This window comes from Vanacampus margaritifer, chromosome 5 (genome assembly GCF_051991255.1).
Source record: "Vanacampus margaritifer isolate UIUO_Vmar chromosome 5, RoL_Vmar_1.0, whole genome shotgun sequence".
NCBI classification, from domain to species: domain Eukaryota; kingdom Metazoa; phylum Chordata; class Actinopteri; order Syngnathiformes; family Syngnathidae; genus Vanacampus; species Vanacampus margaritifer.
The window spans coordinates 14,996,489-15,016,077 of NC_135436.1; the positions used below are offsets into that span (position 1 = coordinate 14,996,489).

Consider the following 19,589-nt stretch of genomic DNA (forward strand, 5'->3'; position numbering starts at 1 on the left):
ATGTGGCAACCAATCACTCACTCTTGTGATGACGCTGAAACGCATAAATACACTTAATGAATAATGTTCATTGCCAACAGCCTTCCAAAATATCCACGATTTTTCCTTTATAGTCACTCATTTCTTCTTTGTGGCAATCTGTTTCTTCCTCGACAATCGCATCATGTTTTTGTGGTTCAATTGAAAACATAAATAAAATACCGTATAGTGTACTGGATGTGGAACCCCAAAATGTGCGGTGCTCATTTGCTGGCTGTGCAGTGAAGAGTCGCAAACTGAAATTATTTTTGCAATGGTCCACTTCAGTCGTCATCGGCCACATCGCTCGCTTGAACTAGAGCCTTAAATGTGAAGCAAAAAAATTCGTCAGATTTTGTATTTGCGATTTTGTAACCAAAGGCTAACTTTCTGCATATGCAAATGCATAGCTGCATATTCACACACATAAGATCCCACAATGCAATGTGAACTCCGGTGACTCTTTGCAGTGATGAGCTAATCAAAGAGCCAATAGTATCCTGAGTGAAAGAAATGATGAGGGCACATTCGGGGGGCAAGGCGGCTGATTGCTTGTAAGAGGAGATGACTGTGTGAGGGTTGGGAGACGGCGCCGTGCTTCTCCGCTGGAAGGCTGTCGTGACACTGCAACCTCTAACAATTAAGTGACAGCTGCGCATGATTGGAACAATGAAATCCCTTTAGGCAAAATAACAGGAGCCTGGGCCTGTTTCAATCAAATTACTGTACTGGTTTTGATCAATAACCACACGTAGACATATTATAGCCTGCATATTAATTATTTTTTGATCAATCATATATATACAAACGATTTTTCCCATAATGATCTGATAAATGTCATTTGTTTTTGAAGTGTAAACCAGAATCCAAGGCCACACATTCCAAATTATGGATCCATATTCATTGATGTCTCCCACCGCCTCCTCTGGCTCAATTTTTTTACTCATTTTATTCCCTGAAATATTGTCAAGTGATGGTGGTTGGGGGGGGGGGGGAAATCCAGCTAAATCCAGGATTGATACAACATGCAGTATATACAGTGCTCAGCATATAGGAGTACAACCCCTTCGGAAATTTGTACGATTTTATTCAATATTTCAATGAAAATAAGAACAATTTCCAAAATGTTGACAAATTGTTTTCTGTAGAATATGCACTTAACTCACAATATGAAAGTAAGGTTGATAATAGAATCCATAGAAAAAACAAAATCTTCAATTTAATCAAATTAACTAATGCAAAATAGTAATGCAACCCACAACAAAAAATACTACATCTAGTATTTTCTATGACCTGTGTTTTTCTTGGGGTCTACCTGTAGGTGCATAATGTTCTTTAATACATTTAATTAAAAAACTACTTTTTTTGAGTGTACTAATTAAATCTTGTTTGCAATCAATGGCCCACATTTGGGGGAGTATTTTGTCGTATAGTATCCCATAAAAAATCTTAATTCTGAAAGGAAACTAAAGGTGTTCTTACAAACCTTTTGGGGTGTGCTCATTAATGCTGAGCACTGTATTTTTGATGTTGTATATTAGTTGGCGTGCTTGTACATTTTTATAATATGCAGCTAAACTGATGTATGGATTATATATTTTATTTGTTGAAATGTAAAAATGAGAAAATGAAAAAAAAGGGGGAAATTTATTACATATATTTGCATCCTCTTATCTGTTCATGTGTATTTCAGGAAAAATGTTTCAGGTTGTAAAAGTAATTAATATCTTTAAGGTTTATGGTTGCAATAGTGTATGCACATGATGCACTAAAGGTTTACTCCACAGTCAATCTGCGTATGTGTGTGTGTTTGCATGTGTCCTTTCAGGCCTCACTCTTGGTACAATCGTACTGTTTCCACCACTGGGCAAACTGCAGGACTTTTTTCCTCTGATCGTCAAAGTTCTCACGTATCAACTTCCTCCAAATCCTCGGTTCCAAATCCATCATACCTCCGACCACTTCCTGTGATGATAAGCAAGAGTAATCCTACTCAAACAGTTTGTTTTAAAGTACAGGAAGGTTGACTTCATTTTCGATTCACTCAACTGCAGGAATATTTTTAAACAATGTGACAATTTTAATCTCCCAAAAACTACTTTTACAATCTTATCTGTTTTGCGAGAGGCTGGTCGCAACTGTAAAGTCAAAAAGGGAGTTACACACACAGAGATGAATAATCTCAATTTAGCCTCTATTAAGAACAAAAAGGGCGAACATCGTGTGAAAGAGTTAATGTATAAACTGACCTTGCCGAAGTAATGTGGGAACTTCTGTTCATTTTCAATTACATGAGCAAACCCTCCCTGGAGTCCAAAGTCGACAGCAAAGTAGGGCAGCCCTCGGGGAACCTGCAGCGCACAAACAATTAACCAGGCGTAAAGCATTTCACGACAGAGGACAATGAATGAAGAGGAATGAGGGAGAAACAAAAAAACATGAAGCACAAAGTTAAAATGTTAGTTAAAAAAGATGCTAGGGGAGCAGGAAGGCAAAGAAAAAGGCAAAAAACATACAGCTCTGCGGATGTCTTTTGAAGAAAGGTCAACGACCTTCTTGTTCATGGCCCATTCCTCATCACACTCCATGATCGCTTTCTGGGGGGCAGACACATGAGATGACACACAACTACTGTTTGGCTACAGTGACGTAAATACAAACACACATACCTTAAAGTATATAGGTGCCATATCACCCAGTTCCCGGGGTAGCGGGATACACTCCAGGACCATGTGCCGTTTCTTGCGTGGGTTCATGTGCGTTTCCATGAAGACACAGTCCAGCTCCTGGGACTCAAACATACGCACCAAGCTGCGTCTGAACAGCTGTATAACACAAACAGGAAGAAAGTCAGTCCAGTTGAGGTGGCTCGTGCATCTGGTTCGGATGCCTCCTGGACGCCTCCCTGGGGAGGTGTTCCGGGCATGTCCTACCGGCGGGAGGCCCCGGGGACGACCCAGGACACGCTGGAGAGACTATGTCTCTCGGCTGTCCTGGGAACGCCTTGGGGTCCCGTCGGAGGAGCTGGCTGAAGTGGCTGGAGAGAGGGAAGTCTGGTCTTCCCTGCTAAAGCTGCTGCCCCCGCGACCCGACCCCGGATAAGCGGAAGAAGACGGACGGACGGACGGACAGAGGAAGGAAGTCAACTCAGTAATGTGCAAGCAATCGGTTTGATTACCATATAGCAGTGCAGTGTTTAGAATATATATTGTGGTGATATTTATTTGTATTTTGTCTTTATGAGCATACTCGGTAATCCAAAGTAATTAAGTTACATTACTTTAATATTATGGCATAGCAGGTAACTTGTAACTGTAACGGAATACATTTTAAAAGCAACGGGGCGCCGCCACTGAACCTCACCAGTTTCATTGAACCCCTTTTTGTTGAAAAATAGAGTGTTTTTTCAAATGCAAGACATTGATATAAGGTTAACTGGTGAACAAAATGATCAGGCAGAGCAACCTTTTCATTGAATCTGGCTTGTCTTCACCTTGAAATCAGACAGCGCTGTGTTCCTTTAGTTTTGCTGGCCTAGAATTGCTCAACTTGGCATTTCTATAACTCAACTCAACGCTACATTTATAGAGCACATAAAACAACCACCGTTGTTTTGTTAAGCTGGAACCCTGGGCCAGCAGATACAATGAAAACAGCAGAGGACCCAGAATTGAACAGTGTGGAACACCATTCTGTTATCAAAGGTGGGTAGTAACGAGTTCCATTTACTCCGTTGCATTTATTGAAAAAAATACTTCTAAGAGTAGTTTTACTTTTACTTGAGTAGATGTGTGAAGAAGAAACGCTACTCTTACTCCGCTATATTGAGTCGTAACCCACCACCCCATTCATACATTAGCTTTACCGTATTTTCACGTAAGCGCTCCGCTTGACTGACTGTGTGAGAACATTTCCGCGGACACATTCCTTATACACAGGAAATGCGGCCCTGGTTGAAGACAGGCAGGCATGATGAGAACCCAAATGGGTCAACTGAAAGACAACGTCTTGGTGCTTTCGCTTTAAGAAACGGACACCTATGGTCGTTAGACTGGGAGGCAGCGTCGAGCGAGTTACGCCACAATTTATGAATGGATTGTGCATGCTTGCACTGTTGTTCGAGCTCAAAAAGTGTGTTTTTTTATTTTATGATTTTTGCATTTGCACATATTTTCATGTTTTTGTCTGTCTGATGACATTGTTTTTAAAAATAAATCTGACTTCATGTTCAAGCAGTTACTCAGTACTTGAGTATTCTTTTTAGCGAATACTTTTTTACTTGTACTTGAGTGCTTTTTTTATGACTACTTTCGACTTTTACTTAATATTATTTTGAAGTAGTGCTACTCTTACTCAATTACAATTTTTGGGTACTCGACCCACCTCTGTCCACATTTGAATTCATATTGCACATATTCGTCCAGCCACTTTTTTTTTTTTGCTTGACGTAGTTTGAAGGGATTCCAATAATAAAGAAATCATGAGACATGACAACAGCCACATCTGAGCGCACCAAATTCCCTCAAGCATTGATAGGCCAAGCAATGTAGCTTGTTCTCCTGCAGCCAATGATTGCCAAGCGGGGCGCATCATCATAAATCATTTGAGTCTGGGCTGTGTCTTAACCTCCGCCGAACCCCTGGGGTTTGATTGCACTCAAGTTAAGAACCACTGCCACATAGAATAACAGATAATTAAATGGCCCACCTGTATCTCTGACCAGACATCCTCATCCAAGGTGGTGGCGGAGCAGTTATGCTGGAGGGGACAAATGAGACAGTGGCCGTCTGTCATGGACACTCCTGCAGGTAGACTTAGGTATACCTGGATACAATACAGCAAGTATACATAAGGACATTGCACTGGGTTTATTATAAAGACACATTTGTTTTACATTTGTTTCTGTTGCAACTTTGGCCATCAAGAAATGTGAATGCGTACAGTTAATGTTTTCAGCAAAATTTTATATGAGTCACTCCTCGCTGGTTAGGGCAGAAAAAATAGCATTTTCAAAATCATCATAGGAAATCCAAAAAACAGCATGTTTGTTGAGCCATTAACATTGCACTGTAAAAGAGAGAAAGACGTTATTTATTTTTTAAAGTATTATTTTAACTTACTAACTTGGAGCCTGGGAGTCAAAGATAAAAAATAAAATTAAAAAAACTTGAAACGCTGCTTGATAAACATGCTTAAATTCATAAAAAAATAGTGAAGTTTGTATTATCAAAAATGTTTATACCAACATTATCCTTTTTAATGCAAATAAAACTCAACTCCAAAGATGCCTCCTTCGCTACTTTTACTAGGCATCGGCTCTGGATAATATATTTTTTTTTTTAAACACCATCGGTTACTCCCTACTACATGATACTACTGTAATTTGCTGGTGTGCACTTAAAGGAAAAACATTGACACCACTGCTGGCCGAGCTTTTCATTAATGCCATTAATTATTGCCATTATGGACTTCGGAAGACCAAACATTCCCGATGAATTACCTTGCTCCCTATGGCCACTATGAGGTGCTTTTGGAGTTCCTGGCTGCTGAAACAGTGACGGCATTTCTCCATGGTGGTCGCCAGCCTCCGACTTTCCTCGGTAGCTCGGTTCCTTAGCCTCTCCTCCTCTCTTCCTTCGCCCTCTTTTTTGGCCGCACTTGACACAAACATGTCATCCAGAGTGTAGTTGTCACCGTCTGTCTTGCCCATCATCTGGAGGGTCCATTGGAACACGATCGAGTAACGGTGGTGGAGAAAAGCGCAGGGGAATGCATGAGGCAGTGAAGACAGAAGATGGGTGTTAAAGACATTGGATTTATTTTTGAATTATATGATTTGTAATATATTTCAGCAGATGATTAGTGACTATTTCACCGTAAGGTTTGTAGGTGGTGGAGCAGTGTGTGTGTGCGTGCGTGCACTGGTCTATGGACAGCAAGTTGCAGAACACGGAGTATCGACTCAACTACTACAACTCAGTCTTGTTGTCATGGTAACCAGGCAACAGATTGCAGGAGTGTGTGTGAGTGAGAGAGGAGAGAGAGAGAGAGAGAGAAACAGAGAGAGGTGGAGAGCGAGCGAGAGAGGCAAGCACAGCTGAAGTGTGTGTATGTGACTAAGTGGGGGAGTGAGCGAGACTGAAAATTTGATTAGTTTAGTGACATTGTGGGAAGGTGTGTGAACCCCTACCCACCATTAAAAAAACTGCACTGCAATTGTACATAAAATTGCATACATGATAATAAGCATGTACATTATTGAGGCTGCATAACAAATAGCCTCCAAACGTTTAGCTGGATGTGAAGAGCTGTGTCTGACATTAAAATGAACACTGATGCCAACGGAGTGTGGATTTGAAAACTAATTTAAGACACTGTGGCAAATACAAATCTGCATTAACCTAGGTTGAGGCAAATTGGAATAAAAAAATAAAAAACAACAACTCTGAACACTAACGCAGGTTGAGTGCTAGCGGCACACTAGAGAATTTTAGACCAACACTATTATTGTAAAGCACTAAAGTAGGTGATCTAGTGTTGCCATGGCAATCTCAGAGGTACTACTCTCCATTTACATGCCAATGTACTATCATAACGACTGTATTTTGAAGCTGTTCTTTTAAGATGTAAAAAAGATTATGCAAAGACACAGAGCTGCATATTTTAATTATATTGTAGTCTGCATTCTACATGTTAAATGTCAGTGAATTTCTTTTATTGACGATTCTCGTTTGATGTACTTAGATCATTTTAATTGGCTAAGATTGGTTCACTAATCCAACACAATTGGGGAAGAGCACCAGGAGAGAATTTGAGGGAAACACGCATAAACAAGGAATGTACTGCTAATTAAACAAAGAGCAAAAGCAATTGAGTGGAACAAATGAGGTGATAGAGATCTGGGAAAGAAGAGTTGGAAGAAAAACGATTTTCACTCCCAATAACTGTGATTATAAGTGATATTTATAGAAGCACTGCCATAGTAACTGTGGGAATATTTTTAGTGTCGCAGACTCTCAGTTTATCGGTGCAGGATGGGTGTTTCTATATGCGTACATGTGGAATGGATATTCCTGAGAGACAAGACATGCAGCGCTTAAGACTAAGACCAGTCTGAACGGAATCCATTTGGTTCAACTACTGTACAACACACATTAGACACATCATGGTTTGAATCAATCAGAGAATGAAGGGTGTGGCCAACCTTGCACACACACACACACACACACACACACACACACACACAACAATAGTTAACTGTGGAGGGGCTTAAAACAGCATGTTTTGGACCCTTTAAATTGCCAGGCTAGGGAAATAACTAATCCTATCTTCAAGATGCCAGGCTGCTTTTTCAATTATGTTTGTATAGCCAATGCTTACAAAACTTCAAGGTCACAATTTTTGCTGTGCCACGCTAAGCACTGCACCGTTTGTGATAAAAGTGCCTTCTTACCTTGGCAGCCATTCGAGAGTAGAGGGCATTCTGATCCTGTGCTGAGCTCATCTTCTCCCGCCTGACCATCTCCTTCAGACCCACACTGTCGTCATCCTGGAAGAACCTCACCCGCTGCCCATCAACGTGAGTCTCAATCTGGACAGAGTGAGTTTGCACATGCCCAAAACAAGTTAACGGCATGTTCACATTACAGTACATCAGCTATTAATATATATATTTAAAAGATTTTCAAGTTTTGATGAAACCAACTCCCTCACTAGGTAAACCAAATATCACTCTGTCTTTCATCAATTTGCATAATGATATCATATAATCTCCATTAATCACCACTAATTTTCCTCTGGATTGTAAAGCCTACATAAGCATTTATATGTCGTTAATACAAGATCCACATGGACTCTTTTACTGCCACACGTTATCCAAAAAACAACCGACAATGCCAGCCAAATTAAATTGAATACTAAATGAAAGATAACGTTCCATTCTTTCATTAGAAAAAAAAAAGTATGTTTCGACCTTATTCCGTTCTTTAGTAATCACCATTGGAAAATAGGTCATTTTAGTGACATTGAGCAAAAATTGAAAACATAAAGAGAAAAAAAGCTTTTTGTGAAAAGATACATTTTCTGCACAACAGTGACTTACTTTGACACTAATATTTTTTGTTTAGTGACACTATGTGAAATTGATTTAATGTGACAAAGGCTTTGATCATTCACGTCATCCTTGAAAAAACATCAGATTGGTCATGTTTCATTGTAATTCCATACTACCAGGAGCCCATTGAAAAGAGATACAATGCTGCTATCTGCTGGCCATAGTTAGTGGGTGTTTTCGGTTTCACGATTTCCATTGCACTTATTAATGTACCAACAGCACCATCTAGAGGAGTAAAAAATATATTGAATGTGCTTTCCTCATCACTAAATGATGTTTGGCAGCAGTCATATTTTATTTTTTTTGTTCTGTTGTGTATCCCTTACCGCCTTCTTCTTCCGACGTCCTCCGTGCGGCTCCTGAGGTCCTGACAGGGGCTTGACAGGCCAGGCCTGACCAGAGTGATCAGTTCTGAATAAGAGGACCTCCCGGTCTTCACTCGAGCAGCCCGCCACCTTAGAACCCCAGAATAGATATATTTTTGTTTGAAACGTTTCCTCTGTGTGACATCACTTCCCCCAAAGTTACAACATGTTAAAGTTGTAGCAAGTATGATTGTATCTTGCATGCATCCATTAAACTTGTTGCTGTTGTAACATCATTCATCTATTTCGCGCATATCTATATTAATCACATTCAAAAGGGAATCAGATTGTGTAAGCGCGGGCGACTTATCATTAGACACAGGTCTCAGCAAAGCATTTTTTTTAAAAACTCTTGGAGTGATGGAAAGATTAAATGGAAAAAGGAGGGAGGAAATAAAGTATATCATGTCCTCCAGTCATGAGTTAGACCTTGCGAGGCAACACCCATTCGGGCTAGAATGTAAATATGAACTTGAGTCAAAGCTGCCAAAGATGAAGATGAGCCAAAAAGCTTCCATAACAAGACAGACTGGGAGGACCTCCAACGAGCGCAGGTCAAGAGCACTCCATCACTTTGAGCCTTAGTGAGCCTCTTAGCTGATAAGTGCACTAAAACTTAAGAACTATTACTCTTTTCTGAGAAGTTCTGCAGTGGACTTTATCACAGTTACGATTAATCTGCCCCAACTTGCATACCATTACTCACAACATGAAAATCTACAGCAATGCCATGAGGAGGTTAGTGTGAACTCATAACTCTCCTCCCATGACCTGAATTACTCACACAAGTTCTCTTAAGTATGCATAAATACACATACTGTATAGTAACAAGAAAATAATTGGAAATTAAACTGAACATGAAATACAGTTGATAGTGGTTGTCAATATTTTGTTCACCTCTGCAATGAGTCCATCTTTCCATTCTCTCTGTTCTGAAATGTTTCTGTTTAGCAGTAAAAAGCCTTTGAAAGCACGACTTTTAATAATATATTAATCTTCCTAAAACCTCAAGAAACGGCAAATTAAATTAAATGTTACTGTTATGCCCATGGGACAAAGACTAATAAATGTAATATATTCAGACCTGGTTAGATTTTGCTGTTTCATGGAGCTTTCGTGCCGCGTGGCTCTCTTTGGCTTTGTGAGCTGCATCCAACTGGGCCTTCAGCTTCTCAACCATGGCCTGAAAGAGAGTCACAGAATATTTATTTTGCAATCAGTCATTTTAGGGCTGGCCACCAAATCAAATTAATTCCATTAATCATCATTTTAAAAATGGAATCTTCTGGATTATTAAAAGGTGTTGTTCTTATGATCAGTTCCATCCAAATGTTTTTGTGAGTTGTAATTTTGCTCAATGCTGGATGGGTGGTTGACAAGACATGTTTACAATAGCTACCAACTACTTAATTGTGGCATTTAAGCACAAAAAAATTATTGTTAAGTTTATGTAAAAACTGATTTTGAATCAGGATACATTATTGTTGTCTAAACATTTTGCACTGGAATTATTTTTGAATTAATGAAAGCTTTGAATAAATGTTTTTTGAGTTTATTAGATTAAAATTGATTCAAATCGTAATCGTCCTGAATGACCGAAAAAAAAAATCTAAATTTTATTTTTGGGCCATATCATCAAGCCCTAATTCATTTTATAGTTACACCGTCGATTGGTCACCGGTTAACCGGAGAGACACAAATTAAGAAATACAGCGGTTAGAATAGAATACAATGAAGATCAAGTGAGATTGCAATGTAAATGTTGGCAGGCCACGATTTGATTTAAAAAAAAAATTCTAATATAGAGGCTTAATTTAAAAGAATACATTCCACAGATCGCTACCTTCATGTCCAGAAAACCAATACTTTTATGTCCAGCACTTAAAAACACACAGGAAGTGGTCTGAATAGGTCAGATTGATTAGTGTGAAGTGGAAACATGTGTGTGTGTTGTATGAGAGAGCTCAGTATTAAGCCACACTGACACTGATCTATGCACAGATGTGAAAAGACACACTGGGTGGGGAGTGAAGGGTAAAGATCAATAAACACCATTGTCATCAAGTGTGTCGAGTTTCACCAAGATACGATTGTTAAAATGCTAAGCTATAAAAAACATATTTCAGTATTAAAATTCAGGTTGCTGATTTACCGTGTTACCCATAATCTCAGCCTTGACTAGTTTGGCGCCCAGTTTGTTCATCTCTTCCTCAGAGAGAAGTGGAAGCTCCTCCTCATCTGCATCACTGCCACTCTCACTTGAAGCAAGCAGAAAAACACATTTAAGAAAAAGGCAACAATGTGTCCTAAAAATATGCAAATGCTGAATACTGAACGCGTGATTTGATATTTGGAACTACTTGTATCACTGATTTTTGAAAAAGAAAATGGATGGATGGAAAATGTTAGTAAAGTCTCCCGTCATTTCTAAATGTCAATGGGGGAAGTTATGTGGAGCATGAAGGTAATTGTCTTTTTCTAATCTCTCACCATGTTTATCTGTTCTGATTCATTAAGATCTGTAAAGCCACGCTCTGGGTTGTTACACCTCTCATTGCTGAATGCAATGGGAAAAACGCTTAAGACTCTTTTCGTGCTGCAGGGAATCTGTTTGCCAATTTACCCAAACGAGGGCATACGAGGCAAAATAAAGAATTACTAAAAAGGCTTTACTGTGTTTTCATCACCTGGCATCAGGCAGATGGCATTGTAAAGTAAAGTCAGGTGGAAAATGGGATTCTGGGTAATTTATTTGTTCTTGGTAAATAAAGTTGTTTTTGTTTTGTGTTTTAACTCATTCACTGCCATTGACGCCTATAAACGTCAAAAATTCATTTGAACTATTTCTATTAGTTTAAAAAAAATCCCACTTTTGTTAACAAGTGTATGAAAACCTAGACATAAAAAATATATACTTTTTGAAAAAATAAAAGATTATTAAAAATTAGGGGCGTCAGGCGATTACCTTTTTTAATTATGATACGATACGATACGATATACTTTTATTTTCCCCGTGGGGAACTTTTTCCTGGACTCCGTCCAGCTGCAGTTTACAGTAAAGAAAAAGAAACAACAGATTGTAATGGTAATTAATCGCATGACTTCAATAGTTAACTCACGATTATTCACAAATTTTAGATCTGTTTTAAATGTACAATATTTTTTTTGGGGGTTTTCATACTCCTGTTAACAAAACTGGACAAAAATGTTAAACTATTAGAAATAGTTCAAATAAATTTTTGAATTTTTGACCTTCTTCACTACACGATAAGGTCAAAATATTAGAAACACCCCAGCATGATCAAGTATAGTTGTTTTATATTATGTGTTGTGTTATATGAGATGGAATGGCTCAGTGGTAGAGTGGTGGTCTCCCGACCGCGAGGTTGTGGGTTCGATCCTCAGGCCTTGTGACAATGTTGAAGTGTCCTTGAGCAAGACGCTGAACCCTTTGCTCATAGTGGGCCTTGCATGCCAGCAGCTGACTACTGGTGTGTATGAATGTGTGTGTGAATGGGTGAATATGAGGCTTTGTAAAGCACTTTGGGCACCATATGGTGAAGATAAAAAGCAGTCCATTTGCCATTTTATGTGTTCTGTAAGCACTTTGTGACAGCTGTGGCTCTTTTGAAAGCGCTATATAAAAAGTTGACTTGTGCACCACTGCAAACTTCAACCACAATAAACAGTTTACCTCTCAATCACAATCAAAACTGAGAAATATAATTTATACTATATATTACCACCCGGTAGTTTCATACTTGTTGCAATAGTCCAATTTACAGAAAGTGGAATGTACTTCTATAATAAATTTACTTGAAACAAGACAGCGAGACATAATAATAGACAAATAGTTCTCAGATTTATCACAATAAATGTCGCAAAGACTCTCTAAAGTGTGATGGTTAATTTCACCCCAAAAAAAAAATGGACTGACAGTTGCTTAAAGGATGACACAGCAGGATGAGTTTAATAGCCCATGTATAAAGATGGATCTGTTGCTCTTTAACCAGACACAGATTTTCCTTTTGACAGACCATAGAGGCAACCATTATCCTGGAAATATGATGACTAACGTGGAAAATTGCAGGCAGGGCATATGAAGAATTCCTGCAGGTGCCTTCAAACAGAACATAAGTAGAAGAAACACAGGCAGGCCAGATTTATGGAAAGGTTTAGTTGTGGTGGGGTTTGTACCGTGGTAATTAATGTGTGCCCACTCTCATGTTTGCTGTTTGTCAGGGATTGACAGTCACTAATACTGGATTGTCTTTTCTACGTTAAGAGCGTTATTCACAAGCCATCGTTTGGTTTGGTTCATAGAAAATAATGCAGGGGCCACCTCAGCAAGCACAATAATAAATGTGACATCACACAGTTGAGCCAAAACTTTAACAGCTTGCTTACAAACCCATTTTCAGAAATAGTCAGTTCATTAAAATGTTACTTCGTTGTGTAATTTCACACTTGCTTCTTGGTTGATCAGGCACTCACAGTAGATTTTCCAAAACAAGTCCCCTTCAAGAAATTCAACAGTAAAACATGCTCCACACATTTTCTCTTTCTGTTAAAAAAGACAACTGACCTGGATTTTGTCGTCGCAGCAGCTATGTCATCACAAGGAGCCAGGGTTAGCTTTGCAGCATCTTGCACCTCGTCCCGCTGAGATTTTTCCAAACTTTCAGGCTCATGAGCGGGACCGCCACTCTTCTTCCAGGCCATAGCACTTGTTGTTTGTAGACCAGAATCTTCATCGTCTGACGTGGGTTTTAAGAATCCCATAGAGGACCGAGCTCTATGAGGAGGGCGCTCTGAAACTGTAACAAAAAGCATACTGAAACTCTCAAGGCAAATGAATACATCATCATGTAGAAATTAACAAAATGCTATGTGAGCAAAAGTAAGTGACATGATAAAAATATATAATAATACTGTCTTTTTATGCACTGAAATACAAAATGCCATTCGCCAAACTATTCGCTCAAAGTTGAAAGAATGAAAATATGCAAATGGTCTTGGCATTGCAGCATCAAGAGGAACAAAAATACATATTTGGACATGATGAATCGGGAATATGTCAATTCAACTGCACTGTAAACAGAGAGATAGCTCATACAATTGACATCATTGCAATACACAGACTAAATCTAACCAAACACGCCCCTGCAGTGACTAAAAAAAACACCACCACCACCTGTGAAACTACGTAACAGCAAACACATCAACCATTAAATGCTGTAAATATGGCACATCAGAGGTGCACAGGCCATTAAATGAATGAAATGAAAAAAAAGATTGCAGATGTTTCCCAGTGGAGTACCGGTAATGCTGACACACTGAACCACCCAAACCCCAAGTCTATCCAGGCCGACTGCATTTAACGTTGTTTATCTGTGTGTTGCCGCTGCCCGACCTTCACACTGTGTTGTGATTGGCCTGCATCTTGGGAGCATTCACATGCTGGTTATGAGGTGATTGGAAAAGGGATAAATATGGTACATTTGAAAAAGCACACAAATGGAAAGAATTGGGATGCACAGTATACAAAATTGTGTGCTTCCAATAATGAAAGAAAAGCGGATAACACTCATTGAAATAACTTGAAACTAACAACAGTAATAATAACTAAATTATTTTCAGGCAGTGCTTTTTAGCATTGTAGTACTGGGTTGGGTTGTAAACTCATTACATCATAACTTTTTCAAACTGAGCCGTAACATATCGAATCGAATCATAATCCCACTGAATCGGACCAAATTGAACCATTTCGCTTTACAATCGAACCGTCCTTGAATCATGGTGCACCCCATGAATCGAAATATGAATCAAATCGGTTATCATATATAGTTGTTTTAAAATGTCACATTAATGTGAGCCACATAAGGGCTTGTTACTTCAATATTTAAAAAAATAAAAATAAAATCAGAGAGAGATAACTCACGTTTGCGGTCGTCATCTTCTGCGGGCTTAAGAAAACGGCCTTTCAGTGACCCAAGGGAGGAAGAACGTTGACTCCCATTTTTTTCAGATGAGGATGTGACACCGGACCTCTCTCTATCTCTGCTTCTCTCCCTCTCTTTATCCCTTTCCTTCTCTCTGTCACGGTCCCTATACCTATCTTCGTCCTTGTTTGGGTTTCTTCCACCGTCTCCATCTCTCCCTCTTTCTCGATAACTTCCCCTCTCAGAATATCTCTCGTGGGATGAAGGTGATAATGCTCTTTCATTTCTCCTCCACTGATCTCTCTCCATCTCCTCTCCTTTTTTCCGCCACCTCTCTCGGGTTTCCTTTCCTTCCAATCGCCGGCCTTTCAACATATTGTTCCCTTCTCCTCTGCTTTTATGTCCATAAACAGCCTTTTCTGCCTCAGCAAGTCGCTGCTGGAATTCCTTCATTGACTGCAAAAAAAAAACAACAAATGAAAAACTAAGTATTTGTGTCTACCTAAGTGGATGCCTCATTGTGTGAGCATCGCCTTGTCAGCTACAATCATCGTGTTGGCTTTTCCATGATCCAGCAACATGTGAATTGTAAGTGTGATATTGATCGGTCCTTACGCCGTATCGGTCTGCCACCACATCATCCAGGCTGCGCTGCTCTCTCTCTGCTTGCTCCTCCATCCTCTGGTAGTTCTTCCTCAGCCAACTCAGACCGCCGTCATTCACAACTGAACCTGCTGGAAGATTGATTGTTCCCATTGAAATAAAGGTAGTTTTCTTTTCCTGAATTCAGTTTAATTTTTGTAGTATGCTGTGAAACACGTGAACCAACAACTAGGATGGAAATTTGGGCTTGGTCTCCATAACCATTACATTTAGATAGCAATATAACTTACTGTGTGACATTCCTAAGGCTTTTGAAACATGGCTTTTTGGGTGATTAATCAATTTTATCAATGTAAGTGATTATTTCAGTTTTAGTTATCTGTATAATTTTAAAAAAAAAATCTTATTTTAGTGGCTTCCATACTTTAAAGCCCATCCCCGCTGACATACATTGCTTCCACTAACAACATGGTGGTGAAAAGATTAAAATGAGTTCACAAAAGCACAATCAGCATTGTAGAATTAGTGAAATTTTTTTGTTGACTTTTTTTTTTTTTAAGTGTCAAACAACTTAAGTATCGTAAAGAAACAACAACATGAGTGTTCCACATGGCAAGGCAAACATGAAATGAATTGCGCTAAACATTGCCAAAGACATGGTGCCCAGCTACAATATGTAAAAGCAGCTAACTTTGATCTGATATACAGTATATGTGCTCCAGGCCGCAAATATTTTGAGAAAAAGACTGCGAGAGCTGGATTGGGTGTGACAAAAGACATGAATTGGAATTAAACGGTCCAGCCAAGCCATTCAGTTGGATCGTTCATAATGTTAAATTTAAGAACTTTTAAAAAGGAACTTTATTTTAGATTGTTTTATGTGCAGTGCATGTATTGACCACAAAAAAAAATTCTATGCAGAAATGCTTATTTTTACATTCTCTGCAAAGAGACAATATTTATTTATTTCTGTGGAAATTGACACGATAGTCGGGTAGTGGATGGACCCTTTAGTATCAGGAAAAATCCCATTAGAAAAAAATATATAAAAACAACAAACTCAAGAATGAATTCATAAGGTTAAAGAAGTCACACATTGTATCCCCATTGATATTCGTGATAGCAACATGAGAACAAATAAAGTGCAGCACTGTAGCGGTTGAAGAACTTTTGTTATTCCTTTGGTAATAGGAAATTATACTTCAATTTTAGCATAGCATGCATTTCTATGCCAGAACTATCAGCCATTATCATTTTGACGTGATAAACAACATTCTGATCAGAAACACAATTTAAAGGCAAAACCATTTCTGCAGTTGTGTAGTCTGATGAAAGTGAGTTTGTCGTGTTGACTGCAAGGAAGCATACATACTGTAGATATCGGTAACAAGTAAACATGCCTACAATTGTCTTTCAGCTCAACACAGCTCATTTTTCATTACAACCCTCGTTTTTGTTGCCTTTTCTCCAGAATCCCCGATGCATCAAGGGTGTCTATGACAGGGGTGGGCATAGCCCATGGGCCATCTACGGCCCAATCCGTTCAATAATCTGGATTTACATTATCAAGAGATCTAATTTTCCCCAAATTGATTATTAAAAATGTATTTATTCTTTAATTCATTCAGTTAATTAAAAATTGGTAAATAATATAGTTTAAATAATGTAAAAAAATATTTACATGTTTTATTTATTTATTAAAAATGTTTGACTAATATTAAATACTACAATGAAAATTATTTCATAATTAAGATGAACTACTTTACATATTCTAAATGCACATTTAAATTTTAGTATTTATTTATTTATTTCACCTCTTGGCCCTTCTTTCCATTTATTTTTTGTAAAATAAAATCTCAAAATAGAAGTCTTGTAGTAATGTTACCTTTTTGTGCAGCAGTACCAGCCATTTCCTCTGGGGGAAGGCCAGTTCCACCATCCTTCCAGTACGGGTTAAGTTCTAATTTGTGCAAGCCAGCCTAAAAATAAAAACACAACAAATGATTATGTACAATTGTAGTACACAGTGTACACTCATGAATTGTATCTTATCCCAATCCTTATTGTCCAAAATGTTAACCAGGCAACTCAATGATAATTTATTTAGAAAGGTATTCATTTAACAACTGGAGTCTCTCCCAGGTGATTTTGGCTGAATGGTGGAATGACAACATGGGCTCGTTGTTAGGCAAGGCAGGGCTCATATAGACAATTGCTACACCTCCACTTACATGATAACATACGGTACATGTTAACTTATTAAAAGATGTATTGAATTTTGTATTGACTGACTTAATTAAATTAAAACACATCTTACTCCTACGCATATGACATTAGGTGCTTTAATGCAGACAGGAGAAGAAAAAAGTATAACAAATTAAACATTATACACACTTGTTCAATGGCATGAGCTTTGGCCCGCTCCTCCTCTTTCTGTCTGTCTTTCTCAGCTCTCTTCTCTGCTGTGGATGTAGTCTTCATCGCCAAAAAGTCAAAAGTCATCCATTCATCTCGCTATAGGAAAAAGATACATCATATATCAAGATATTGATAGATTGAAAAACAGACATCAACCTTGAAAATGTCTTCAAATAACCAACTGAATATTCTAATTTGTTTTAAATTATTGAATGACATTAACATATCCTAACACTGTTGGGAGTGGAATGGAATCAGTACTTGGACACTTTGTGTTGAGTCGCCATTGCTCTCTGGAGACTTGCATTTTTCTGAAATCTTCCAGGCTTTTGCAGGCTGTGACTGAGGCTCAGCTTCAACCCACTCATCAGGTGAGTCCTGCCAAATAAAGCAGGACCAAAGAAAGATAAAGAACCATGAAACACCGCAATATAGTGAGGATTTCTGCAATTTAGACAATTGCATTATTGTTCTACAACAAAAATGGTGGGGCTGCGGTTTAGCGGGGTAATATTGTACTTCTAACAATGACATTTGTTCTGATTTCCAATATGCTATGAATGAATTAGAGGATTTATTTAACTCACATTTGGGCTGTCACTTGAGCCATCTGCAGCTTCTGTCGCCTTCTTGGCCTTTTTTTTCTTCTCCTTCTTCTTTTTAGATTTCTTCTCTTTCTTCTTTTTGCTTTTAACAGAGGTTTCCTGTATGGGAAATGCAGGTGGAATTTTTATGGTGTGCCCTTTTTTAAAAATCCTTGAACTGGTGCTACTGACTTCTTTTTAAAAAAAAATCCTTGAACTGGTACTAATGACTACATGAAATTGTCTTCTTTTTGGCCTCGATTTTTGTGACATTTTGGATCAGACACTATTCATTATTAGTTTAGTATCACCCATTCATCTTTTTTTTTTTATCTTATTGCTCTTACATTATTTTCACTTCTGTTACTTTGTGCTGTTTATTTCCTCCAGGAAGGTTGGCAATTTCTGTTTTTTCTTGTGTGTTTATGTTTACTATGCAGCTTATAAACCAGTGATTACATGTGGAGAAAGGTCTGTTTTGTTTTGCTTTTTGGTGGGTGCGGCTTATACGTACCTTCTTTGACTCAGTAGTCTAGACCTACTACCATTTGTTTTATTGGCCTCCATCTATCAAAGTTTGATTTTAGCCTCACCCTCATCATCATCATCGTATGCTTTTCAGCAAGTGAGCAGTTGTTATTGATTACTAAACATTAGGCGGGAAAAAAGGTTGTGCCTTACGTCCTCAATTTCTTTCAGTCTGTCGGTGACCTCAGGGAGCATCCAAGTGTCTTCCCCTCTCTGCCTCTTCAGCTCCTTCCTCCTCTCCTCTCTCTCATACTGTTGCTTGGCCTAAACAGTAGGTGAAACAGAATCAATAGATGCAATTACAAACAATAAAATTAAATAAAGAAACGAAGATGCTCTTATAGGAGCAAAACACAAATGAGCCGGGTTGATAATGTGTTGACAGGTTACACCACTAGAAGCATCATCAGCTCTGTGTAGGGAGCGCTGTAAACACAGCTTGAAAGCAAGTACCGGTAGATAACAAGCACTGTAAACACGGCGTAGCTGCCAGACATAAAACATCGGGCAAACACAGCCGGCGAGCCCTATCAGCTTCATCCGTGTTTGTACAGTTTTGTCTATAATCGATGACAATAACATTAGCCATTAGCCTACTGCTAGCTTGTGTGAGGGTGGTATCAACAAATACGTTTCGACGCTAGTCAAATTGGGTTTGAAATACATAAATAGTTAGCTATTGTTAGACTGTACCTTTTCAAGTACATCTTGTCGTGCCTGTCGTTTACTGTCCTTCCGATCAGCTAGGCTGCTTGAACTCTCAAAACTAACTGCATGCGCCGCCATGACACTGCCGTAAGTGCATTGTCGTAAATTGTTTACGGCTGTTGGAGAGGCTTTGTAGTTCTCAAAGCAAGCAAGTGACGCCTGAAAATAGTGCAGCCATACCGATTGTAAAACTCTTGGACCACCTCCTGTGCAATGATATCCCACAGCAAATCCCCGAACCAAAAACCTGCAAGCGCTGTTGTGCGTCAGCCTGGTCTGCATCAGGTTCTGACTGAAGCAGAAAGTTTGT

General features: G+C 38.8%; 1 protein-coding gene across 2 annotated transcripts; it reads right to left on the reverse strand.

Moving 5' to 3' along the window:
* Positions 1–1,084: 1,084 nt before the first annotated feature.
* cwf19l2 (CWF19 like cell cycle control factor 2) lies at positions 1,085–19,362 on the reverse strand. Of its 2 annotated transcripts, none has more exons than XM_077565699.1 (19): positions 19,265–19,362; positions 18,725–18,835; positions 18,047–18,163; positions 17,721–17,837; positions 17,436–17,555; positions 16,927–17,020; positions 15,054–15,169; positions 14,438–14,894; positions 13,082–13,313; positions 10,649–10,754; positions 9,581–9,679; positions 8,458–8,586; positions 7,472–7,609; positions 5,519–5,731; positions 4,726–4,842; positions 2,688–2,843; positions 2,535–2,615; positions 2,268–2,369; positions 1,085–1,983 (listed from the first exon to the last, which is right to left on the reverse strand). In XM_077565699.1, the coding sequence occupies exons 1-19, from the start codon at positions 19,355–19,357 to the stop codon at positions 1,843–1,845; spliced, it is 2,739 nt and encodes a 912-aa protein (XP_077421825.1). In that variant the 5' UTR covers positions 19,358–19,362; the 3' UTR covers positions 1,085–1,842. The 2 variants fall into 2 exon arrangements, with proteins under 2 accessions (XP_077421825.1, XP_077421824.1); XM_077565698.1 differs by having other exon boundaries at positions 15,054–15,172.
* Between the last annotated feature and the right edge of the window lie 227 nt (positions 19,363–19,589).

What these genes read in the sequence shown, in the direction of transcription:
- cwf19l2 (XM_077565698.1), bottom strand. Translation starts at nt 19,357, where the DNA reads ATGGCGGCGCATGCAGTTAGTTTTGAGAGTTCAAGCAGCCTAGCTGAT. An exon ending in GCTCAAGTGACAGCCCAAAT is followed by an intron (nt 17,838 to 18,046) that starts GTGAGTTAAATA and finishes TTTATTTGGCAG; the next exon opens with GACTCACCTGATGAGTGGGT. An exon ending in TGGTACTGCTGCACAAAAAG is followed by an intron (nt 15,173 to 16,926) that starts GTAACATTACTA and finishes TCAATCTTCCAG; the next exon opens with CAGGTTCAGTTGTGAATGAC.